The sequence below is a fragment of the Morus notabilis genome, unplaced genomic scaffold (genome assembly GCF_000414095.1).
Source record: "Morus notabilis unplaced genomic scaffold, ASM41409v2 Scaffold342, whole genome shotgun sequence".
Taxonomy (NCBI): domain Eukaryota; kingdom Viridiplantae; phylum Streptophyta; class Magnoliopsida; order Rosales; family Moraceae; genus Morus; species Morus notabilis.
The window spans coordinates 459,373-486,705 of record NW_010366042.1 but is presented as its reverse complement, the minus strand read 5'-3'; the positions used below and the strand labels follow the sequence as shown (position 1 = coordinate 486,705).

The 27,333-nt window shown below is 31.1% G+C and overlaps 1 protein-coding gene across 1 annotated transcript; it reads right to left on the bottom strand.

The window, feature by feature from the left end:
• Positions 1-1,032: 1,032 nt before the first annotated feature.
• Positions 1,033-5,981, bottom strand: LOC21407124 (cytokinin riboside 5'-monophosphate phosphoribohydrolase LOG3). Its single transcript, XM_010109227.2, has 7 exons — positions 5,572-5,981; positions 4,941-5,038; positions 4,732-4,762; positions 3,864-3,963; positions 2,011-2,081; positions 1,755-1,898; positions 1,033-1,287 (listed from the first exon to the last, which is right to left on the bottom strand). The coding sequence occupies exons 1-7, from the start codon at positions 5,689-5,691 to the stop codon at positions 1,195-1,197; spliced, it is 657 nt and encodes a 218-aa protein (XP_010107529.1). The 5' UTR covers positions 5,692-5,981; the 3' UTR covers positions 1,033-1,194.
• Positions 5,982-27,333: the final 21,352 nt, after the last annotated feature.

Here is a 27,333-nt window from a genome sequence, read left to right as displayed (position 1 = left end):
ATATTAGTTACTCTTCAAACATCTCTAGTAGGTCCTTTATTATTTATTTATTTTTTTTCCTTTTTCCTTTTTCTTTTCTCTCCAATCAAATAACCAACAATTTCATTTTCTCTTAAAAAATTTATGGTGATAATAACAAGACTATTCTAACACTTTGTTGAGGGAAAATATGATTCCAAAGGGAAATTTTTTTCCTTTCCTTTGTGTACTAATAAATGGAAAGGAAAACAGATAATCAAATGAATGATTACTTTACTAGTTTATTAAATATTATTTCGGTTTGAAAACAAGAAAAAAAAAAATAAGTCTCCTATTCAGACAAGTGGTATTAAGTTTCTCTTTAAACATCTCTTATAGGCTTTTTTTTTTTGTTTAAAAATTATTTTTAAATTTCCGTCTCTTTTCTCTCTTATGGAATAACTCAGAATTCCATTTTCTCTTAAAAGAAAATATTCAACTCTTTTCTTCCCTTCCACATTTTACCTCCATCAAACATAGTGTTAGAGAAAGGAATAATACTAGGGACAACATCTCAATTCTTAATTTTTGTATACCAACTGATATGACATATGAATTGTCATTTTTATTCTAGTGGATGTTTACAATATTACCACGTCAATTTGATAAGAGATTGCATTTATTAAATAAAAGTGACAACTCACATATCATATTAATTAATACACAAGAGTTAAAATTTGACTTGATATCTCTAATATTACTCTATAGATAGATATAACATTGGTCATATTTGTCTTCTCATAAGTCGCAACAATTCATCTATCAAGCTTTTTCATTAAAGCATTTGACTTGGACTTGTGAAGGGGAAAAATACAAGGAGGTTTGTTAGTGCCGTCGATTTAGCGTACAAATTGGAAAGAAAAGAGACGTGAAGGGAAGAGAAACCCAAATAAAAATTTATAAATTAGTTGACATCTTTCAAGGGTAAATTCAGCAATCTCTTGGTACTTACAACTTAACAAAAGGATACCAAAGTTGTTCCACAAAAAAAGGGAATGTTGAAGCTTCTTTCTCTTTTTTTTTTTTTCCACATATATTGTAGGTCAATTTCAGTAATTTACAGAAGAAAAAGAGGAAACTCCCTCCACAAAACAAAGGAATCCAAAAGTTCTCCAAATTAACTGCTTCAACTTCCAAAAGCCCAACCAGAATTCATCAAACTTTGCAACCTCGTTATCACCTAGAGATGTCAAATGTTTGAGGGTAGCCAAGCTGCTCTGTTTCCCAGCTCAACTTTGAAGCGACACTTTCATGGCAAGGGACGTACTCCTATCACATAAAAGTAGATAATAAATGAAAACATTTTAAATGACAATCAAGAATTGTATAGTTGCATTGATTAAAACTATTGAAGTGGCTATGCTTTAGGAACATTTGGCATGCAGTAATCAGTGAAAAATCATATTACCATGAATGTAATAAAGGGTAATATGATTCTCAGAAAATTGGTATTATCACATTTGGTTGCATATTAGAATTTTTTTATGTAAACAATGACACATTAAGCAATGATATACATTATGAATATTGTAAATACAAGTGTCACAATTAAATTTTGTGAATTATGTAGATTTGAATTTATTGTTTTGTTTTGATCTTTTTGTTCCTAAGAAATTATATTTTAGTTCCAAATGTGTCGTAAAACTTTTTTTGTTTTTTTTGTTTTTTTTTTTGTGAAGTTTATTATTTTCGCAAGAAGTTAAATATGTGCTAGTAAGGGAATTCCTTAGAATTACCTCCAATTTCTTCACCAACTCCTTAGCAGTAGGGGCTGAAACAATTATGTGGCGTGCACTTGGACTAATAAATCCCTCTTCCACAGCTTTGTCAATAAATGAGAGCAAGGAATTGTAGTATCCATCAACATTAAGCAACCCGACCTGCAATTTATGCCAGATGTAACGACATTAATGGTGGTTATTAACATAAAATATTAGAGGAAGCAAGTGATTAATTTATAAGCTATTAAAATGGAGAAACATGAAAATTTACCGGTTTATCATGGATTCCAAGTTGAGCCCATGTTATCACTTCAAGTAGCTCTTCCAAAGTCCCATAACCACCTGCATGTAAAAATAATTTAAAAAAAAAAAAAAAAAAAAAACCCATTAAATCAATAATAGTCGAGGTCTATCAAAAACATTTAATCAATTTTATTTTCAAGTTTCATATCCCATTAGAGTTGAGAGATTTGCTATACTAGGAAATCTCAACATTAGAATTCACTCGCACTACATTTTCCCTTTCCCCTGGCCTTGGATTTTGACAATTTTGACATGTCTTATGTATGATGGTTGTCTCTCAAATCCACCTTCATACCACGTTCGGTTATTAATCTTCTTAACTAACTTTTCTCCAGCCGACATTCTTCTTCTATTTTTTTTTTTTTTTTTTTGGGTTTGTTCTTTTTGCCAAAAAAAAAACAAAAAACAAAAAAATTCTATGTATCAACATCCATGAAGCCTAACAAAACGGCTACAAAGTAAAGTGTGGTTTTTTTTTTTTTATGTAGACACAATAAATAACAATGCTCAAAATACTAACATGCTTACATAGGTCTCGTGTACTTAGTACTTAATTACTCTTATCGCATTAAACAAAGAAAATGACTATTTTGCCCCGGCATGTCATCCTCCTTCCCTACTAACTGGGAAGAGTATTAGATGGCTTGACTGTCTTTGGAAGAGTCAAGCTATCATTCCTTGCTAGGTGCAGCCAAACAGCAAAAGCTATTCAGTGAAAGTGTGAAACATGTGCCCTTTTCCCTATTTATGGCAGAAACATAAAATAAAATGGAAAACACTAAAAGCTATCAGAGTAAAACCACAACAGCATGGTTCTTCAGAAGCTCTAAAGTTTTCAGTGTAAAATGTTGTCGGGTAATGAAAACGGTGGTTTTTGGGTCTTCCCAATTAGTGAGAAAAAAGGTTTTTTTAACATTTTGGGATTTTACACATTTTGTCTTTGTTGGGATATTTTGCAAATTCTCACAGGACTTTGTAGAGCAAAGAGTCACAGCCAACAGTGCCGGGAAAAGTAGGATAGAATCATATTTTGACTTATCCTGACACAAAATTCTTGACCCCACTTGTTGAGAAATTTGCCTCTTTCTTGTAAGGATTATGATTCAATTGTTTACCATGTTGAGCAAGGATCAATAGTCTTGATTCTTTCTCTGACAAAGTTTCAAATTTGAAAGAAATCTTAAGCAATCAATAAGCACATTTTCTCGTCTTCTTCTTCCTCTGTGTGTTTGTGTGTGTGGATAATGTAATCTGCAAAGTTGTTGACTTTTTTTCATTTTTTTAACATTATTATCTATAATAATACAAATGAAATCTTAGAAGTAGAGCTACTAAAGGGCAAACTCAGGAAATTGGGATTTTTCTATGTACTTTTACATCTCCTTTTCGTTAGTTGTTAGTGTTAAATGAGGAAAAGCAGAAATTGACAAATCTCAAAAGACAGAAAGAACATGACAATAGGACATAGGATCAGTGTTACACAATACCATAAAATTAAAGCTCTGAGGGACCATACACTTTGTTCATCCCCCCCAATAATTCAAGTGTAACCGACTAATGCATTTCTAGTTAAAATAGAAAAAACATATGTGTATATATATGCGTGGCATGTAAATGCACATACAATATCCTATGCATCAATACATATGTGTCTATATCATACATATAGAGAGAGTTGTAAAGGACTTACACTAACATCCTACTATCCATATATGTGTGTATGTAAATTTGTGTGTGTGTGTCTATATATATATATATATATATTAAGAGAGAGAGACAGAGAGACAGAGAGAGAGAGAGCTGTGAAGGACTTAGACTAACCAGGTAAGGCAATAAAGGCGTCTGAATGCCTAGCCATCTCTGCCTTCCTTTGGTGCATATCTGCAACTGCCTTCACTTCCCCTACTGTTTCACCAGTTAACTGCAAAAGCAAACCAAAGCACAAATATGATATTAAAGAAATTGAAACTTCTGCAGAGAGAGAGAGAGAGAGTTTTGGAGCTTTATGCAGTGGAGCAATGATGGGTGTTGCAGAACTTGGTGGACTTCATCCAAAAAGATTTTAGCCCCCAGTTATTCCCCAGCCAGTGATTTTTTTTTTCTCATAGCTTGTTAGCATGATGATTAAATAAACAAATAAAGAAAAAGTTCGGTTTATAGAAAAAGCCAATGAAGAAAAAAACAGGAGAAAGGTGAAATAGTGTAATATAATACTTTTTATGGCTCAAGTGATCATATAAGGTTGCTGCAGTGAAAAAGAAGAACAGAGGAGAACCAGCAGAGAGTGACTCAGAACAACACACATTATGATCATGATGATGGTTTTTGCCAACTATACTCAAGTATTATTATGGATAAGGCCACCAAGGACCAAACATTTATGGAAGATACAAAATTTTACGAAATATTTAAAAAGAAGTTTAAATACATAGATTTAAAAAATTGATAATATGATAAAATAAAGTAGCAGGCAAAAAAGAAAAGCAAAAAAGTGAACCAAGAAAAGAAAGCAAATTGTTTGAAAAGAAAGTAAAAGAAATGAACACGAATCAAATTTTGAACCCAATACGTGGTCAAATGAGAAGAATAAAATTGTGAACTTGGGGACAATTTTCTTTTCTTTTTTTTTTTTTTTCCTTTTCACATAAGAAAAGTTTAGTGACTTTATTAAGAGATAAAGGAGACATACCTCTCGAGGCATGAGCGTCTTGGGAATAACTCTGCAGAGAGACAATAACATGACAAAAATCAGTTGTAAAATTTCTAAATGAAAAACAATATAGAAAAAAAAAGGACCCAGCTCACTGATTTTTCTTTTCTAAATCTGTTTATACCATGTAAGATTTAAAAAAAAAAAAGAAAAAAAGAAAAAAAAAAGAACCTTGCAGTTTCACTTACCCAATAACATGGCGACCACCATCATGAACAGCTTGTGAAACTAAACCCATCAGACCAATGCTACCACCTCCATAAACCAGATCAATATTTCTTGAAACCTTCAAGAGAGCATAAATTTAGTAAGCTCAGAAAGGCAAAAATGGGATATTTTTCCATAAACCCATATGGAAAAAACAGTCCTTTTGAGTACATAAAACTGATTGAAAACTGAAGCAAGAGGAGAAAAATGGAATGGAAAAAGATCTTTCAATGATCATATTCAACACCATAGTACATCCATTTCTTTCCTTTTTAAGTTTATAAGATAAAAATCTTCCTAAAATGAGAAATGTGGGTGAACAAAATAACCAAAATCTAAATATGATGTCACTGAAACAAATGGACCAGAGAAAAGGCCTTTGAGTTTTGAAATTTGTAAGTAGCTCTTAGACCAAGTAACAAACACAATGTGCTTGCTGCTCAAGTAACAAAGATGAGATTTTGAAGAAAACCCATGTAATAAAACAGCAAAAAAGGTAAAAACTTGTGACCACAATCAATTTTGGAAAGAACCCATTACAAGAAAAGATGAAAACTTTCCCATGAAAGAAGAAAAGAAATTTATTTATTATTATTTTTTTTGTATTATTACCAGTTCTTTGCCAAGCTCAATGGCAGCCTCTTGGTAGCTAGTCTTCTTGCCTTGGCTACTCCCGCAGAAGACACAAATCCTCCTAAACCTTGATTGCTTCATTTCACTCTCTATCTCCATTACTCTCAAATTCTCTATCTTTTTTCTTCTTCTTTTCTAGTTTCCCTTTTGTTTTGCTTTTTCAGAAAATCAGAAGAAAGTCTCACTCACTAGAGTAATACATGAATCTCCCACAACTCTGACTCTTTTTAGTCCCCCCTAAAAGCCTATATATATATATATATATATAAATATAATACAAGTGTGAAGGAAAAATACAAGTATCAACTAGACCGACTTTTTTTTTTTGGCTTTCCTTTCTTTTCTTTTCTCTTCCTTTCTTTCTTTGCTTGCTTGAGACAACTACACAAGTTTTGGTTGGGTGCGTCTTCTTAGTTCTTCCATATAATGCGTATTTATAAACCTCATCACACGTGAGCGCCTTCCCAAGTTAGCACGCTTGGCAACAACAATCAAAATTTGGCACGCGCGGACCACCTTCTCATTTTCTATTTGTTTTCCTCTCAATATATATTATATAAATAATTATTATGACGATGTTATTCTCAGTTTTTTTTTTAAATTTTTTAAAAATTCTCACTTTATTCTCTTAAATTTTATATTATTTTTATTTAACTCTTTTATTGTAATTTCTATTAAAAATAAATAAATAAAATAATACAGACTTTTTTTATTTAAATTTTTATTAAAAAAAAGATAAAAATCACATAATTATACTTATTTCCTTTCTTTTTCGTCTAATTTCAACATAAATTCTTACAATAGGATTTAAATGAGACAAAATTAAAATTTAAAAAATAAAGTGAGAATTTTTAAAATTTAAGATAAAATGAAAATGCCCTTAAAATTTTGGTGAGATTAATCTTATAAAAAAAATTTGTACATATTTCTGAATGTTACATCACGTACAATAAATTTAGAATTTTATTTCAAAGAGGATGTTGGTATGAATTTTTTTATTATTTTCCACCATTGTTATCTTTTCCTTTGTCTTAAATTTTTTTTCATAATTACTCGAATTAAATTTAAAATATTGTTGTTAAGCATTTTTTGTGGGGTGCGTTAGAAAACTAAGTAAATTTATATGTTAAATTAGAAATAATAAAAATTGCGTGGGAGCCCACTCATTCCAACGTAGCTATATGGTTGACTACATCTAAATCATATTAGAATAGCAATATATATATATATATACATGTAAACAAATTTGATATTAAAATTACAAGTTCAGAAGATAAATTGTTAAAGTTTTACTGTGTAACATACCCTATATAATATTATATATTTATGTAGGTGATTCATAAGAAACCCATCTCTTTTGCTGACCACAAATATTAAAGAATAAAAATTCTTTTATAATCTGCAATATTCAACCTATTAGTTTACTTTTATCCATTTCTTATGATCACTTGTTATATCTCTGTTTCCCTTTTTCTGGCCAATAAAAGATTAAAGCTAATATAGCTATAATATCTCTATAGGGGAACGCTTGTTCTGTATTTTAGTGCATCAAACTGGCCAAAAAAAAAAAAAAAAAAAAGATATGAAAGAATGACCCTCAAATGCGAAATATAAGATGGCCAGTTAACAATAACAATATAATTGACTAAGGCACTTTCAAACTACAAATTAATATTTTGGAAAGAAAAACTACCAACTAAAATGGATAGACATTTATATAGAGATTCTTCTTATTGCATGAAGACAAAAAGTATGGATTATTTATTATCTTTTATCTTTAAAACAAACTCGTGCGTTTTTGTTGGCCTTTGCTTTGCAACTCTCAACATATACAGCCAAATGGACATTTAAAAAAAAAATAAAAACCAGTAAAAAAGGCTAAAAATGGACATTCTGATAGTAAATAGTAATAGTTTAAACCCAATTCCCAAATGGGCAATAAAGTAAACAAACAAAAGTGCTCTATTGTTGTTATTATTATTATTTTTTTAAAAAAACAACTCAGAGATAAAAATACATTATAATTAATTAGCAGGGAAAAAACTAAAAAGTATGGGTAAATTCAGAGGTTCGTCAGGTGTGTGTGTGTTGGTGGTTTATATAGAGCCTTGTGTCATTGATGATTGAAAAATAAAAAATAAAAAATAAAAAATGAATAAAAACATAAGTGGGAAATGGCATATCACCTTGTGCCCTCATCCACCTTCCTTCTCTCGACACTAATGTTGTATTCAAAGGAAACATTTTATTTATATTTCACGCCCACACCTTCACTTCCCACAAGCATGCTGTCCCCAACCCATCATCCATATCCTCACTAATTGCATTGCCCACTTCTTCACCTATATATCTCCTCGGAGTCAAAAATAAGTGAGATGGGACGGACATATAATCTCGAATTTTAAAAGATGATTATTTATAATTTTAAATTCTTAAAAAAGAAAAACTATAATGGGATGTTTGTTTTCTATATTCGTCTCTGATTCTGAATCATGATTCTTATTTTTTTATAATATTTTTTTCTCATAAAAAATACTTTTATAGAAGGGTTTCCTTCTTAGTAAAGCGCATTCTAACTACTTATATTTCACTTGAATCAATGGGACGGCAATCTAATACTTCAAACACATTTGGCCACTAATTGTGTGTGTTTTTCTTTTTCTCATATCAATCCGATTAAATAGGGTACCTTTTATATTTTATCAAGAACTTTCCTTATTTAGTTGAAAAGACATTCACTATTGAATTTATTAGTATCCTATCACAAAGTTTCCCTAATTATAATTACCCATTTGCTGATTTGATATTATTTTTCATGGACTAAAATATTAGCTTATTAATGGTAGTGTTATTTAATCCTGTTTCTATTGCCAGGATTGCAGGAACTGAACCCATGTCTTTTAGATTAATGTGCAGTCTAATATTTTTTTATATTCCCCCCCAATCCCCAAAATTGGACTTTCTGGCTGTCCCTCTTTACTACTGCTTCATATTGTCTGTCTATTTGTTGCCCACACTCTTAAGTTTATTTATTTATTTATTTAGTTTTTATTTTAGTTTAGAGATTATAGACTCATAATTATTATTCTTAATAGGGGATCGAGCGTATACTAATATTGTATTTGTCTACCTCATTGCATGCTTGCATGCGCATTTTAACGCATGTTTTTGTGTGTTTCTGAGTTGGCACTTATATTTTTTGGTTCCTCTTACCCACGTAACCAAAAACAAAACAAAAAACAAAAACAAAAACAAAGGTCTTGTTTATTTCACCGATTCGAGTTTTTAGTTTTAGATTTTTACAGTAAAAAACTCTCAGAAAATATTACATCTAACTTTTTCTGCTACAGTGAAAAGTTCTCACAAAATGTCACATCTCAGGTCGAATTGAAAACTCGAATCCGTGAAGTGAACGATGCCAAAAATTAGAGAAGGAAATTTTTGTTTTTGAATAAATAAATGGGAATTAAGCACACTAGTGACAATGAGTACCTTGGGGTTCTCACTATGAATCACTCTCTACTAACATATTGAACCATATGAGTTATAACACACAAGAAAGGAAAAAAAAATGTGACCACAAAAAAATTCTTAATATAGTGATTAATTAAGATCACTTGGTCTTATTTGGAAAATGGTGAATCTTGTCATCAAACAAAAAACCTAATAATTAGGGGTTGAATTAGGTAGTGTGAATATATATATATATATATATATATATATATATATGTGTGTGTGTGTGTGTGTGTGTGTATATATATATGTATGTATATATATACAATGTGGCAGAAAATTAAAAAGTTAATTTCATTTATTTTTTGCCTTTCTCTAACTCTGCACATGCTATCCATTTTACTAGGACAACTAATTAGGTTTCTATTTTTAAAGTGCCCCAGCTGGACTGCTATTCTCATGACAAAATAAAATTTTACTTCATGAAATTCATAACATAATTTCTTTTAGCCAGCAAACTAGGCGGGGAAATGGGGTTTTGGGGGAGACAAAAACTGAGAGAAAAAATTGCCAATATCAAAGTTCCTTTAAAAAAAATGGCTGGTTTCTGAAACCAATTCTGTCAAGATTTCAATTTCAGTAGCCAACTAGCTAGCCAATAAAAACTACATAAATGAACTAGAAAAAGAAAACAAATAAAAAAAGAAAATTAACGCGAAAAAGTGGCAGTAAAATAAAATTCCCATTTGAGTTACAAATTCATGTACAACTTCTGATATTATGGAACTTTTGTATGCAAGAAATTGAACAGCCAAAGACCCAAGTCTGGAATAACCACCTTCTAGTCTTACCAACACCCGACCTAGTTCCTTTATTACCTTCATTTCCCAATGCAAGGATTATATATATATATATATATATATATATTTGTTTGTAGTATTTATACACATTATTAATTAATAAGTCCCCATATCTTGCTAGATTCTTTGTGTTACAAAGAAGGATGGTGAAAACTAGTTATTAGGTAGTTATGGGCAGAGTTATTGCTATAGTGTTGTTAAATATCTATAACTATAGGTTTTACAGTGTCTAGTTTCAATGTTGATAGTGGATAGTGATGAATTTCATGGAAGTAAGTTTCTTGCAATAGTAATATTAGTAAAGGAAAATTTTTCTTTTTATAATTTTTTTTTTTTTTTTTTTGGGCTGGAATAATGTGAATGAACTTTAGAAGGGAACATGTGTAGGGTGAAAAATACTTAAAAACAAGTATTTTAACGGTACTCTCGACTTTCAATAATCGAATATTTCATTAATTTTCGTTGATTTTGTATTTTCTTTTCTATTTTATCGTTTAGACATGGTAGTTTAGGCCTCGTTCGTTTCGCTGATTCGAGTTTAGAATTCAAATTTTGTTATAGTAAAAAACTCTCACAAACAATCACATCTAACTTTTTGCCTACAGTAAAAAGCTCTTACATAAAATCACATCTAAACTCGAATTCTAAACTCGAATCAATGAAACGAACGAGGCCTTAGATTGCAAAATATCTTATCCGATTACCTCATGTTTCTTTATTGTAACATCACATTAAATCATCTTAAGATAATTTAAAAAAAAAAAAATTTGCTTCATTATCAAACCGCCCTTACAATAATTACATATACAATAAAATATATGACATTACAAAAGAACACAATACGGATAACGTATTTTCCATACTCTACTAAAAGAACTCTCAAAAAATAAAGATTGCATCAAAACAGAATGTGAATGCTTTTTTCTTCCTTGTATGGATATGATCTGTTAGGTAGTGAAGTGGGGAAGGGATCTTTTGATTTTTTCTTCCTGTCATGTATGCTTAGCACTAGAATATTATTATCTCTCCGTTTTTTACTGCCAAAAAATTTTTCTGCAGTCAAATTCAATTTACACCACCAGATTTGATAGGTCAAAAATTAGCACACGAATTTTGCTTGGGCGAAAAATCATGCCATGGTAGTATTTAGGATATAATCTCTACACCTACAATTTTTTTATTTTTTATTTTTATTTTTTAGGTATAAAGAAAGAAAGTCAAAATGTCGTGAATGACTTTTTATAAGGCTAACAAATAGCTTTTTCAGTTGTACTCTTGCTCTATCGGTCTAAGTGTAGACCAGAGAGTATCAATGATTTTTTTAAACACAATCACATATTCATAGTAACTAGAACATTATGAAACCACAAGTTAATGATGTTTAAACATGTTTTTGCAAAGATTCCTAAAAGTTCATAAGCAAATAATTAATCCGGATGTTGCAATAGGAAAAAAGAAAAAGAAAACTTCAAACCACAATTATGGGTGCTTTTCCTTTAACAGTTTTACTGCTATTATGTTTAAATTTTTTTTTATAGGGATTACACTTTTTGAACGTTGGATTACATTTTAATCAAACACAAAAAAATATACAATTTTAGTGAAACTCAAAATATGTTATAATGCCTAAGACTTTTTGGTCTAGTGACACTGAAGGGTTTGAGTGGAAGGCTGCTGGTTCAAACCCGTATTGTATAAAAAAAATGTTATAATTATTTATCTTTCTAATTAAAAGGGCTATTACCTTATACTATATCACTTTAAATAGAATGAGACATTTGTACTACTAATTACTACGCCGCTAGTGGAGCTTTCTACGATAAGTTAGGAACAATCATACATGATTTTAAAAGTTGAATATGTTGGTAAATCTAGCGGTAAAATAAAAAATGAGTAAAAATAAAGATAATATGGACACAAAGTATTTTAAGTGGAAAACCCTCAAAGGAGACGGGATAAAAATCACGGGATAATTGTACAAGAATTTCACTGTGAAAAATGAGGATTACAACATTCTCTCTAAATTACATGGAGAGAACAATAAGAACCACTCTCTCATGTAAATAGGAGAAACACCTCACAAAAGAAGAAAAAACTGAAGAAACTAAGGGCCTATTTGGTAATGTTTTCAAAATGGTTTTGTTTTCAGTACAAAAATAAAAATGAGATTGTTTTGAAAATCATTCTGGAATTGATTATGAAATTACGTTTGGTAGTATTTCAAGAGATTGGTTTAAGTAAGATAAAAAAGTGAAATCATGTTTGGTTACATTTATGTTTGTTTTGAATACATGTAATTAATAATCTTAAATTAATATATTAAGTAATTAATAATTAATAATTATTTAGTAAATAAAAATTTATATATTAATAATATAATAATAATGATAAATTATTTAATGAGTACATTAATAATTAAATTATATATATAATAAATTAATATGTTAAATAATTAAAAAATAGTAATTAGTAATTATTATGTTAGTAATGTACTCATATTTATTAGATTATAAGTAATTAATTAGTGTATTAAGAAAAATAATTAGTATATACATAATTTATTAATATTCCGTTTACTACTTAAATTATTAACATTTAAATACATAATTAAATAATTAGTTAATTAATTACTAATGTTTTTATTTACAAACTATTTACTAATTAATAGATTATAATTAACATAATATATGATTGATATATTAATTATTAATTATCTATTTAATAAACTATTATTACTTGTTTTATTGTTAATATGTTATATAATTAATTTTTGACAATTAATCTTTTAACTAAATAATTAATTACTATATTATTTATTATTTTATTAATAAAATTGAAAACTTAATAGTAATAAATGAAAAATTAAGTAATTACTATCTATTTATTAGTTATTAAATATATCTATTTATTAATTAGTAATTAATGATTAGTTATTTAATATAACATTATTGATAAGTACTAGAAAATGAAAACGAAAAAGGAAAAATACTATCAATCATTTTCTACTTTTTTCACAAAAATTATTCTTATTGTTTTTTATTTTCGTTTCCATTTTCAAAATTTTTATTAAACAAACGTGATTTGTAAACCGTTTTTATTTTCGTACCTCAAAAGACGTGCGGAAACGTTTTCAAAAACAACTAAAATACAATTCCAAACGCACCATAAATTTCTTACACTATGGGAATTCTCTTTGAATGATGAAAATGGGATGCTTAAGCCATTCATCCAAGCCCCCTTATATAAGCTCTAAGAACGAACCATGACTACGAAAAATTTGTGGCTAAAAATTGGTCAATTTGTGGTCATTCATTTTATTTAGCCACCATTTAGCGACTTGGCTAAATCTAGTCCATACAATTTTGTGGACTTGAATCATGGGCCTTAGACTTTGCCAATTTTGGGCCTTTGGGCCTAAGCCTAATCCAACATTTCTCTCACTTGGAGATTTGATTGAGAATCAATCATGTCTCCACACAATCCTTTCTACCTTGTCACTGTCATGCTGCTTACGTTTCTGCTAGGCCACACGAGAATCTACACCACTTGAACTTGTCAGTATTTACCGGCTGGGTCAATACGTCTGCTAGGTTCTCCTTGGTGTGAATCTTCTGCATATCCACACTTCCTTCTTCCACTACTTCACGAATAAAGTGAAATTGAACTCCTATGTGCTTCGTCCTGGAATGAAACGCTGGATTCCTTACAATGTGCAAGGCGCTTTGACTATCGCAAAACAAAAGAATCTTCTTTGTGCTCGAGCTCCTCCAATAACCTTTTAATCCATATTGCTTCCTTGCAAGCTTGTGTAGCCGCTACGTATTATGCTTATGTTGTAGATAACGCCACAAGTGACTGCAGTTTCAAAATTCAGCTATAGCTCTTCCTGCAAGTGTGAACACACAGCCTATAGTGGATTTTCTTTTATCTGGATCACCTTCAAAATTTGAATCCACATAGCCCCTGACAGTAAACTCCGATCCTCCATAACATATTGTAGCACATGAGGTGCACTTGATGTATCTTAGGATTCTCTTGACAGTATTCCAATGCTCTTTACCAGGATTCACCATGTACCTACTAACTGCTCCCACTACTTGTGCAATGTCTGGTCTTGTACAGATCATAGCGAACATTAGGCTACCTATTACTGATGTATACGGTACACGAGACATTTCCTTCCTTTCTACTTTATTGCTGGGACACATCTTGGAGGATAACTTGAAATTAACAGGAAGAAGAGTAGAGATTAGCTTACAAGCTTGCATATTGAAGCGCTGTAAAATCTTTTTCAAGTAATTTTTCTAAGAAAGCTTAAAATTCCTATTATTTCTATCTCGGTGAATTTGCATCCCTAGAATCTTGTCTGTTGATCCTAAGTCCTTCATATCAAATTTCCTAGCCAATTGTTCCTTCAATTCTTGGACTCGATCTTTGTTGGGGCCTGCAATAAACATTTCGTCCACGTACAACGGTAAAATGATGAAATCTCCATCACCAAACCTCTTAAAATACGCACAAGGGTCTGCACTGAGTCTGTTGTACCCAAGGCTCATGTATATGAATCAAATCTCTTGTACCAACACCTTGGTGCATGTTTGAGACTGTATAGAGATTTGTACAACCAGCAAACTAAGTTCTCTTTACTTAGTTCTGCAAAGCCTTCTGGTTGGAACATATAAATCTCTTCTTCAATATCTCTATAAAGAAAAGAAGTTTTCACATCTAGTTGCTCTAGATGTAGGTCAAACGTAGCACACATCGCCAAAACTACTCGAACTATATTTAGTCGAAGCATAGGTGAAAATATTTCATTGAAGTCAATACCTTCTTTCTGAGCATATCCTTTCACCACTAATCTTGCACGGAATCGCCCCACTTGGTCATTACCATCGTGTTTGATCTTGTAGACCCATTTGTTTCTGATGGCCTTCTTTCCTCGTAGTAGGGAAACAAGATCCCACGTCATGTTCTTGTGTAAGGCTTCTATTTCTTCTTGCATCGCTGCCATCCACAGGGATACATCTGGGTTTTTGATTGCCTTATGGAAAGTTAATGGCTCTTCATCCTCTATTAAAAGACAGTATGCAACATTACTCTCAGTAACATAATATGAATGCTAAATTGGTGGTCTTCTTTCACGAGTTGACCAACAAACTTTGAAAGCTCAAAACGTGACTAGTTCTTAACCATCGTGCTCTGGTATTGCTTCAAAAGAAACTAGATCTTCATCTGGCTTATCTTCCACCTGAGTCGTAGTAATCTCTGAGTTATCCTTTGAAGTGTTATCGTTTCCCTTTTCAGGCAGTTTATCCTCTGCAAATATGACATCTTTGCTGATGACAATCTTGTGGACAGTGGGATCCCACAAGCGATACCGCTTAACATCATCAGCATACCCCAAGAAGATACACTTTTTGGAGTTCGGATCCAACTTCAATCTTTCGTGGTCATTGTACATGACGTACACACGACTTCTAAATGTATGTAACTGAGACTAATCACTTGGGTTACCAATCCACATCTCCATTGGTGTTTTCAGATCAATCGCAATTGATGGAGACTAATTAATCACGTAACAAGCGATTTTGACTGCTTCTGCCCAAAACGACTTGGCTAGACCTACAGTCCTCAACATGCTCTTGTTCTATCCAATAATAATATGTTCATCTACTCTGCCACTCCATTTTATTGAGGAGTGTACGCCACCGTGAAATGCTTTTTGATACCTTCTTTTTGACAAAATGCATCAAACTCATCACTTGTATATTCTCCTCCATTGTCAATCCTTAGCCACTTGATCATCTTTCAGATTCAAGTTCCACATGTGCCTTGAAAACTTTGAAGACTTCAAAAACATCTGCTTTCCTTTTGCTTGGATACATCCAATCTCGCCTGGAGTAATCATCAATGAAAGATACAAAGTATCTCACCCCTTCAAGGGATGATACCAGTGCTTGCCAAACATCAGAGTGGATCAATTCTAAGATGCCTTTGCTCTTCACTTTTGATGTGTTGAACCTTAACCTGTGCTGCTTACTTGTAACACAATGCTCACAACATGGTAATTTTACCGAGCTGAGCCCAGGGAGTAGTTTCCGTTTAGATAAATCGTCAAATCTCATTCCGACATATGACTAAGCTTCTGATACCACATCATCGTTGATTCTTCTCCCGAACTCGTCGATGCAACAGATGACTCTCCTTCTTAATGTGTTTCTCCCAAAAGCATGTACATATTTGCAGTAACTTTTTCTGCCTTCATCACCACAAACGCGCATTTAACAATTTTCATGATCCCATTCTCAATGCGAGTCTTGCACCCCGCATCATCGAATTGGCCTAGAGATAATAGATTCTTCTTCAGGCTATTCATGTGCCGTACCTTCTGTATAGTATGACTAGTACCATCCTACATCTTCAATTTGATAATGTCGATACCAGTGATCTCCAAGGCATGATCATTTCCCATGCATACTGATCCTTTTGAGATTGGTTCATATTGACGGAACCATTCTCTCCTAGCAGTCATGTGCCATGATGCTCTTGAATCTAGAATCCACACATCAGTGAGCTTCTGTCTACCTTCAACAATTATTGTTGCCTCACTATATAAGACGTCACCATCATCTGAGGAACTTCCCACAATCCCTTGAGAATTCCTCTCTTCACTATTCTTAACCTTACACTCCCTATTGAAGTGCCCCTTCTTGCCACAGTTGTGACATCCCATGTTCTTCCTCTTACTTCTAGATTTTGAGCTACCGTGACTTTGACTCTAACTAGGGCCACGTTCTGTTAATCTCACTCTCATCATCGTCAAAGTTTCTACTTGTTGTGAGCTTGCCAACCTATCTTCTTTGTTCTTGCACCAACTTTCTTCTTCAAGGACTGCACCTGCAACATCTTCAAAGCGTAGGCTTCCTACAACATTACTAGTGGCTATGTTGATAATGAAAAATGGGGATTACAACCTTCTCTCTAAATTACACGAAGAGAACAATAAGAGCTCCTCTCTCATGTAAATAAGATAAAAACCTCACAAAAGAAGAAAAAATTACAGAAACTAAATTTCTCACACTATGAGAATTCTCTTTGAAGGGTGAGAATGAGATGTTTAAGCCATTCCTCTAAGCCCCCTTATATAAGTTTCAAGAACGAACCATAGCAACGAAAAATTTGTAGCAAAAATTGACCAATTTGTGGTAATTCATTTTACTTAGTCACCATTTAACCACTTAGTTAAATTTAATCCACACAATTTTATAGACTTAAATCATGAGCCTTAAATTTTATTAATTTTAAGCCTTAAGTCTAATCCAACAGAATATGGTTATAATATCATCAAAATGAAAGAGTAGGGCCCCGTTCATTTCGCCGATTCGAGTTTAGAATTTGAGTTTTGCTACAGTAAAAAGCTCTCAGAAACAATTACATCTAACTTTTTTGCTACAGTAAAAAGCTCTAACATAAAATCACATCTCAACTTGAATTACAAACTCGAATCAGCAAAGTGAACGGGCACATATATAAAGTTGGCAAAACTTAATATATATATATATATATATATATATACCAGTTCAAAACAAAACTTTAAAAATGGTGTCTTATCAATAAATATAAATTTTTCATATTTGACCACAAAATTCTTCAATTTCATAATTAACCCAAAACTTCAAGTCCTCTCCTCTCAAAATTTCTTTATCAAGGTTGGCAACTTGCACTGGCAGCGGAGCAGCTGCAGAGGGCAGCCATCAATTACCATGATCATGCACTGATCTGGACAAAATTTTAAGAAGAAAGATGACTCTTCTCTCTCTCTCACTTGCACACTCAAATGCACTTGTACATATTTTGTGAGTTTTTGTAGACTGTATGTAGATTGTAGGGCAACACTTTTGCTGCCACAACAGTCCAGGCGATATTATTATGCAGGCTCCCCTGCATGACACGTGGCATCCTTCACCACTATAGTAGCCTATATATATAGTCTCCTCTCTCTCTCTCTCGCTCTATATATATATATGTATATACACATTTTCTCTCACTAACCAACATGTTTGACAATTCACATAGAAGCTGCATTACTTACTTCCCATGGCCAATAATTTCCAATTGGTCCTCTTTCTTTCCGGCTCTTGTCCCCAGCAAGGAAAGTGACACTTGTCATATCCAAACCCATTTGGAAAACCCCCCCTTATCTCCTGCTTTTATCAATGGTCTCTCAAAGTTGATGCATAATAAGGTCTCATTGTCTGTCCTAAAATGCAATGGAAAATTCTTCATGGGGTCTAATGATCTCCAACTAGTTCAAAACTTTTTGACATTGAAAAATCATCATGCTATGTGTTTTGTGTTTTTTTGACTTAATTTGATCATTTCGGCCTATTAAGAGAGAGTTTAAGTTTAAGCTAAAGTGGGATTGGCTTAATTAATTTATTAGCTTTCCAATAGTTTTGGTCAGGTGCCATCTGGTCGTTGAACATACTAAACAAAGTTGGTTGAACTTGATGGTAAAAGATTAACAAAAAAAAAAAAAAAGATAAAGGGTAGATTGTGGGGTGTATAAATTGCTTTGAGTTGCTCAATTTTGAAAGTACATGTTGAATTTAGCTCTTTTTTGCTTTTGAGCTTTTTATCTTTTTGCTTTACGCCCTTTTGGTCTTAAACACTCCTAACTTTAACTTCATTTTACCATCAGTACTAGTGATTTTCCATGTTTTGTAACTTGTCCGTGTCAGCAGAACATAACAAAACATCAATTCAATGCGTAGTGATGAGAATTCTATGGAAGTTGCTTTAACTATTAGATACGTATGATGAGACTATGTCACTTTTGCATCATTTTTTTATTTTTATGTTATTTTGATACGATTTAACGGTTAAAAATACGCGCTATTAATAAGAATATCTTACAGTGCAAAAAGTTTTTAATGTTAATGAATAGTTTAACTCTCTCTACATATCTAAATTATGCACGTTGTGTTACTAATTTAATTTTTTTACCCTCATAATAATTACCCTCTTTGTATTATTTTGTCGAGTTTCGTAAGGCCGATTTTGTTTTAGGACTTGAAATCGTGATTCTGATTTTGCTCTCTCATAATAAATTTGAATAAAAAAAGTTTTTGTCAATAGATTTTCTCACAAAGTTTAAATTCATAATCAAAATCACTGACTTAAACGCGTGAATCAAACATGCCAATAAAGATTTTTCTCTTAAGGAGAAGACGATTCTCACATTTTGTCTCCTTAAGCACAGGGTCTGCTCAACGTAGGGTCATCCTTGTTCGACAAGTTTAGTCAATAAGAACACGTATATATTTGTCCCCTTGCATTTAGAATTCTATCTATTTTCTGCCTCAAAACTTTAATTGTTTGTCAGTTTGCGAAAAATTTTAGCTATTTCATGCTTTTATTTTTTTTCAAATCGATAAAAGATTTATTGACCTTTATTATAGTGAAGAGAGTTGCTAAGGTTCATCTCTTTCTTCAAAATGCGAATTTGCCTTCTAATTGAGAGAAATCAGCATGCTATTGGAACCAATATTGACAATAATTTCATATCATTAGTTGATTTGAAAATTAATTTATATATATTAATCATGTTTTTTTTGTGGTCCATCTAATATAACATGTACAACGATCATATATATTAAAATTGTAATAATCAATATTATATTTTAATATGATTATTATGTTGCGCCTAACTTCAAATGATACTTTTAATAATTGTCATGTTATGTCACTTATTTCTAGATATTATGTGAAGAGACCATAATACTCAATTAATCAAAAGGACTTATAAAATTACTGGCAACTGCTAAAATTATTGGAAGAAGTTGTTAGTTTATCAATTCATCTCAAAAGCTTAAGCTGTTAGGAGGTGAGTCAATAATAGTTGTATAGTTTAACACTCTCCCTTACGTGTGGGTTGGACAATGAGCAATCGTGTGGGTAAATTAATTAGAAAGCCCAATACGTGAATATTTAAGCTCGATATATATTAAAGACCCAACACATGATGACAATTTAAGTGGAGATAAAGAGTGTAATTACGAGAGTTTAAACTCAAAATCTCCCGCTCTAATACCATGTTACTTTATCAATCCATTTTAAAAGTTTAAATTGTTAGGAGGTAGGCCAACAATAGTTTTATATTTTAACAGAAGTATTAATTAATATACAGAGAAAGTGCATATTTTTCACGGATCCCAAACATATACACATATACATATATATGTGTGTATATATATATATCAATGAATTGTAGTGTATTTGTATACGAATGTAAAAAAAAAAAAAAAAAAAAAGAAAAAGAAAAAGAAAGATAAGGATGTATCCAGAGTTTGTTTGGCAAAGAGTGTTTGACATCTTCCACAAGCAAAGTTTATGCCTCCAAGCAAATATGCTTTAGAGAAAAGACAAAACCCCCTCTTGCCCATTTCAAGTCCCACAAATGCTTTATAGCCCATATCTTACTGCTCGTCCTGCGTGTGAAGTCAGGCAAAAGACTGTCCATAATCCCTTCAATAGGGTAGTGCCACGTGGCAGCCAATGAGACAAATGTTTGTCTGTGGAGTGGGCACTTTGGGATCGTCACTACATGTATGGAATCTGCCTCTTCTAGTGTTATTTTACATCAATGGTTTCTTCATCATCATGTTCTATTGGTGGGTTAATTTGAGCAAATGGAAGTCTTAGCCTAGCTGGGGTATCCCAATTTAGGCAACTTTAAAAGTATTTTGTCATAATTCGCACATCATTTAGCTGCACGCGTATATGTATACTGTTTTATTACGTCACTGTCACGTAATATTATGAGACCTTTTTTTTTAAAACGTAATAATATGAGACGTTTGATTTTTTTTTTTACATTATATGGTGATCAAAGAACATTATTGGAGAGAGATGTATATATGTCTTTATGATCAAAAGCCTAATTGCAAGGGGTTTGACTGTGACAATAAAGTGTGAGGCAAATTCGGTGCTTTTTTTTTTTTCCACAACTCCAGATCTCACTCTCCCTTTGTTTTTGGTTTTGATTTTTCTTTTAGACACGATTCAAACAAGCATAATTCTTATGAATAAATATATAAGCTGGTTTTTCGTGTTGTTGGGTTAATTGGGAGAGAAAAAAAAAAAAAAAAAAGGCCTCAACGCATGTGAAAGAAAAAAGATGCTAATAAAGTAGGGATTATAGCCTTTATGCATGCATGAACGAAACCGAAATCTCTTTTTACATTTTTTCCACCAAACTTTTCGAGCTAATTTGTAATTCCGAGGGCTGAAATAAGGCCAGTTTTTTGGGTTTCAACCACTCTTATTAACCTTGCTTGGAAGAAAACTCAAAATCTTAAGTACTCATAAGCTTCTTTTTTGACTCATATATATATGTGTGTGTGTATATATATATATATATATGTTTGCTACGACTATATCATCATAGTGATATTATATATATATATATATATATAGTGTATGCTATGACTTATATATGTATATGTATAGAGGTTAATCTTATAATTTTCTCACTGCATGGCACACATGTACAATATTGCCGACAAGTTAGCATTTGAAAAGCTACGAGAATATTAACTTTCGCAGTCGGCATGCAAATACTATTAAACCAAAAAAGGAAAATTTAATTGAGATTCTTTCTTTGCTTTCTTTCAAATATTTGAATGCGATTGATGTAGAGGTTTCATTCAACTTTTCTCATTACCTTTAAAAGTTCGACCGATTTGGACTTAAGTCGGTGGGTTCTAGTTTAAGTGTTTGGAAAAATAACAACAACTGTTAAATCATATGGATTTATGACCACATACGTACAATATTAGTTATTAACAATTATAATTAATAAGGGCGTGAACTTTTTACAGTTAAAATACAGCTATAACACTATTTTTTTTAACGGGAGTTATATATAGGAAATATTATTCCTGAAATCTACATTTTATGTAGGAGATTAAATAACTATATACATTAACACTTTGTTTGAGTGGCAATAAAAGAGATTATAATGGTAATTGATTAGAGCTACGAGGTTGGATTAAATATTTTTGCATAATAAAATATATTCAAAGTGCAATAAAGTATTTAAATTAATGGGATTAAATATGATTTATTTGTCACTACTTGATAATCAGTATTGCACAACTCTCGGTTATCCGTTATATAGATAGGGTAGTATACTATATTCTAGCTCTCTAATAAAACACAAAAGTATGAGAGATGGAATCCTAAGATCACTTGAAGAAATGACGAAAGTACTGAAGATATGAAATCTAGAATTACATATGATATCAAGACAAACATTTTTCCAAGGACGCGGAAAGAACATCAAAATCATTCCAAAGATATGTGGGATCCACCACACTTTTAATTTTGCTTACTCTCTAGATATAATGTTCACATCTTCTCTAATACGATAACATACTAACATACCAAGTTTTTTAATTATTAGATCTGCATAAAATCATATAAAAGTCAAAACGTCAACAGATTTAACGGTTAGAAAAATCTGACCTTCTAATACACCAGCGTACTAAAAAATCTCCCTATAATATATCTATAATAAATAAATATATACACATACATTAGTTAAAAACGCGCGTTCTGCACGCATGACTCATTTAAAATAACGGTTATCAAATTGATAGAAAGATAAAAGAAATAAAGACAAAAACAAAGGAAAAGATCTAAATTAAAAGATCCGGGAAAAAACTTCAAAAAGTAAAAAAAAAAAAAAAAAAAAATCACACACTAGAAGTTAAAAAAAAAAAACACGTGCGAAACGTTTCGCATACCTTCGCAGTGGGTGAATTATTTCGTAAGAGGATCCGTTAAAAACTGATTTCCTCTTAGTAATATATAGAAAGATATATATGTGTCCCCATTATTTCTTATTAGAAGTGCGTATCATATTAGCGTTACGTTTAGTTAAAATTACGTAAAAATGAAATATATATATATAAAATCAGCATCACTTAATAAAAATTTGATTATTAAATTAATATCCTATCGTATTTTTTATGCCAAATGAAAAGATTTTTATACACGAGTACGTCACATTAAGTTTGAATCAAAAAGTTTGAATAAAAAACTAAATTGTTATAAAAAAAAAAAAAAAACACTATAATGAAAAGGTTTAAATTGTGTTTCAAATCTGCAAAATACTACTACAACCGGTTATCATGGGAAAGAAGGGACAAAGTGAAGCGGCAACATGGGATACAACATGAAGTGCAGTTAATATATATGGTTTTCTTGAGGACAAATATTTGTCCCCTGTTTTCGAAACATTTTGATGTATTATCCAACCGACTTTTCACTATCTTTTTCAGTGTATGTTCTCATCCTCAACACACATATATTCTCATATATGTTACAACGCGTTTCTACTTTAATAGCCGAAATTTCAGCACAATAATTTGGAATAATTAAGTACTATTATTCAATATGTGTTATATAACAAGAACCTTGTATTTAGTACCAACTACCAAAAAACTACCACTAAATGATGAGTAATAAACAATCCTAGTTAGTTATATATCAATTCACTCCTCGCATAGATTAAGGAAAAGAAACAAAGGAAAAAAGAAAAAAAAAAAAAAAAAAAAAAAAAAAAAAAAAAAAAAAAGCTACTTTTTTTTTTCTTTTCCTTATTTGTTTTTTATTTTGTTTGCATATTAATTTTTCCTTTTTGGTGGGGTTCGATCAGTTTTGGTCGTTAGAAGCAATATTAATGTCGGAAAAAAAACCAAAGAATGTTCTAGGGCAATACTTGTCTGCAAGATGTTGCACAGTGTTGATCACATTCCATGATATTCATCCCATACATATTTCTTCATTCCAAAATTCCGGCCAAAGGGATTTCTTTTGTGGGCCCTACCTAGTCAGCATTTTGCCGGCCGTTGGGTTTTTTTTTTTTTTTTTTTTGTTCTTTCCTGATATATATAATCTCCACCTTTGATTATATCTTAAGCTTGGATAACATGATCATATAGCATAATAATCTGGGAAAGTTCTCTAATGGAAGAATCTTTTGTCCCCTTAAGAACAGTTCTATACAATGAAAAAAGGTAAAAAAGAGAGATCAAAAGGGCATTCTCTGCACATTACTTTTTGACACATATCGGCGGTTTCTATTACCTTTCTCATCCAATTTTGTTCCCACAAATTGGTTAAAGTACCATCAATACTGAGAAATAATAATAATAATAATAAATAAATAAATAATATGAGCTTTTTATGTAGGATATATCTGTCACAATCTTGATTTTCTCAACGTAAAATTTAATTAAAATTGTATTAAAATAAAAATATACAAAACTAATAAAATCTAATAAAAATTCGACAGTTTAAAACAAACTCCTACCGTGATATTTTTCTGTCTCATAAAAATCTCGTAATAATAATAATAGTCTTTTTGGCCGGAGGGTGTATAATGGGTGTGTTTTTCTTTCTTTCCAATGTTGACAAAAAAAAAAAAAATAAATAAATAAAACTTTTGCAATTTTGGTTATATGCGTGAAATATTCAAATTATATACATAGCTTTGGGATTCCAACTCTTTTACTCAATTGCCTTATCCAATTTGTGATGGCTTGCACATGCGCCTTTCTCTACTATCTCACCAAAATCCAATACTTTTCAAGAGATTAATTAATATAATTATATAAGGAGTTATACATCTAATTGCCTCTTATTATGGGACGAGAGAGTTGCATCATGCAAAATTATAGCACACACAATCTCCACATGCTCCAATTTGGGAAAAAAATAATAATAACAACTCAGAATTATAATGAGCTCCTCTCATGAACACTCAAATAAAATAGAAAGTCAAGAAATTAACAAATTGCACGTTAGATGCTATAGGGCTCATTTAGTTCACTGATTCGAGTTTTTAATTTGAGTTGAAATGTGATTTTATGTGAGAACTTTTTACTGTAATAAAAAAGTTAGATGTGACTGTTTTTGAGAGTTTTTTACTGTAACAAAATTCAAATTTTAAACTCAAATCGGTGAAATGAACAGGACTAAAAATAATAATCATGCTCTAATAGCGTCTCATTAGTTCTAATAGAATTCTTCCTAACTTTGACTTTTGACTTTCCATTTCCTAATAATGTATATATGTTAAAAATCGGATCAAAACAATATAAAATGAAGATATTATATTGCTTTCGGCAAATCTGAATGACTTCAAACACACATGAATATGCATGCTTCAAAAGAGTACCCTTTTGAATTCTATTTCCAAACCTGGCCTTTTGTTTTAAGCCCTTTTCTAATTAATATTTATAATTCCTTTCAGTTGTCTATTTCTCATTGGTCTGCGTGATTTCTTCCTTTTACTTTCTTCTTAACTTTTTTTTTCTTTTTTTTTTTTTTAACTTTCATTTTGGTTTTGAAAAAATAAAAATAAAAATGAAAGGTATTTACGATTGCATGCTAATTATTCCAAGTGAGTCGCATAGAGGCCATCAGTCAAAGCTGGGGCCATTTCTGCTTACTATTTGACAAGTTTTATTCCTAAAGGAATAGCCTCTAAAGTCACTAGAACGCGTCCACACTATTATAATAGGCTTTATATATAGCATCCAAAAACAAGGACTAAATTTAGATGCCTTTTCCTAAGAATTACGTTATTTTTTAAAACTTTGGATAGACTTTGGATGTACGTAATACGTGTAAAGACATTATGGATATATTTCACAAGAAAAAAAAATTGGTGGTGACAATAGCCACATATGATACTGAGTTTACTCTTGTTTCGTGGACGTTTAGTTCATAGATTTAGAATCATGATTTACAACCATTCTCAATTTATGAGTGTTTTTTATGAGAGAAAATACTGTAACGAACCACGAATCATGATTCAAATCATGATATGAATCTACCAACCAAACGCACATATATTTCCTATGTTTAAAATCCATGAAATTGTATAGAGAGCGCTCGACACTATTTTTAGACTACCAATTCATTGTTTATTATTTATTAATTAAAAATTAAGATGACACTTTTAACTCTCGATACAAGTAGTTATAACTCAGTATAGAACACTTCTCAACGTGTGGGGACTTTTTAATTAAATTTAAAAATAGTTACGATTGGTCATCCCTCCCACACTTTTTTAAATCAAAACAATGTTCGGGTGTATCTCCTAATTTTTCATTGACAATTGGCCTATTACTATAATTAGTTGTAATTAGTAATTCCTAATTATCATTATGCTTTAACCCTTTTAATTTAGTCGTGATCCCCTCACTCTAATTATCTTAAGATTCTTAACTCAAAAGCATGCTAATCACTTGAAACAATCCACTTTCTCTCTTTTTGATTTGGCTTCAGCGTAATTTTTCTTCTCATGCAAGACATTCTTTTGGACTTCCAATACTCTGTTCTTCTGCTAAAAAATGATTGCCAAAGTAGAGAGCATAACCCATATTGTAGCCCAAATTAAATTAAAGCACACAAAACAATCATTACAATGAACTTCCCTTTTCTTTCTTTTATCTTCTTTTTTGGTCCTACTCTTTTCTATTCTTTTCTCACTCGTTTTTCTCGTAAAACATTCATCATAAACGTCAAGCAATGAAAGTTGTCTGCAAATTTCAATTGGCGGGAAAGTTCAAGTACCTCCACTCATCATCATGGCTATGTTTTTTTTTTTTTTTTTTTTTTTTTTTTTTAAAGAAAATTAATTTTTTTTTCCAATTATCATTTCGAGAGACTAGTCATCATGGATTAGTAAACAAATTACCTATATATATATATATATATATATATAATATAACTCAATTATGGATGTCTTGTGAGATTTGATTACTAATTAGTATACTAAGAAAACTGAAAGCATGCATGACTAATAATCTTATGCCCTTTTTAATAAAAGAGAAATTTAGAGAAACATCTTATAAGATTTCCGTACTCACTTTTTCTTATTATATTACAATTTAATAAGGGTATAATTCTAAGAAAACGATGCAAAACTAAATAGGTGAATTAAGGGGAAGGAGTTTTTTTCTCTAATTTTATTAATATGGTGTGAGGTGATTTTTTATCTTCCTCTTATTATTTTATATTTCTAATCTATGGATCAAACTTAATTTTATAGTTGAAGGTTATTAATATACAAGGTGGGGTTTCTCTTTTCTATTCAATCTGATGCCCTCCATTGGATTCCATCTCTTCCAACTTCCATTACGAGTCAATGTGGATTAATTTAAAATAAATTTGCTGCTTCCAAAAGCTAATTAGAGAGCTTAGAAAAGACAAAGAAAATATTTCCTCATGAAGATCAATATAATAATATATATATATATATATATATGTGTAAGTAAATTGCTATTAAAATAAATATAAAATAGTGCTTCTCTTAGGCTTCAAGTCAAAGATTACAAACTACAAAAAGTCC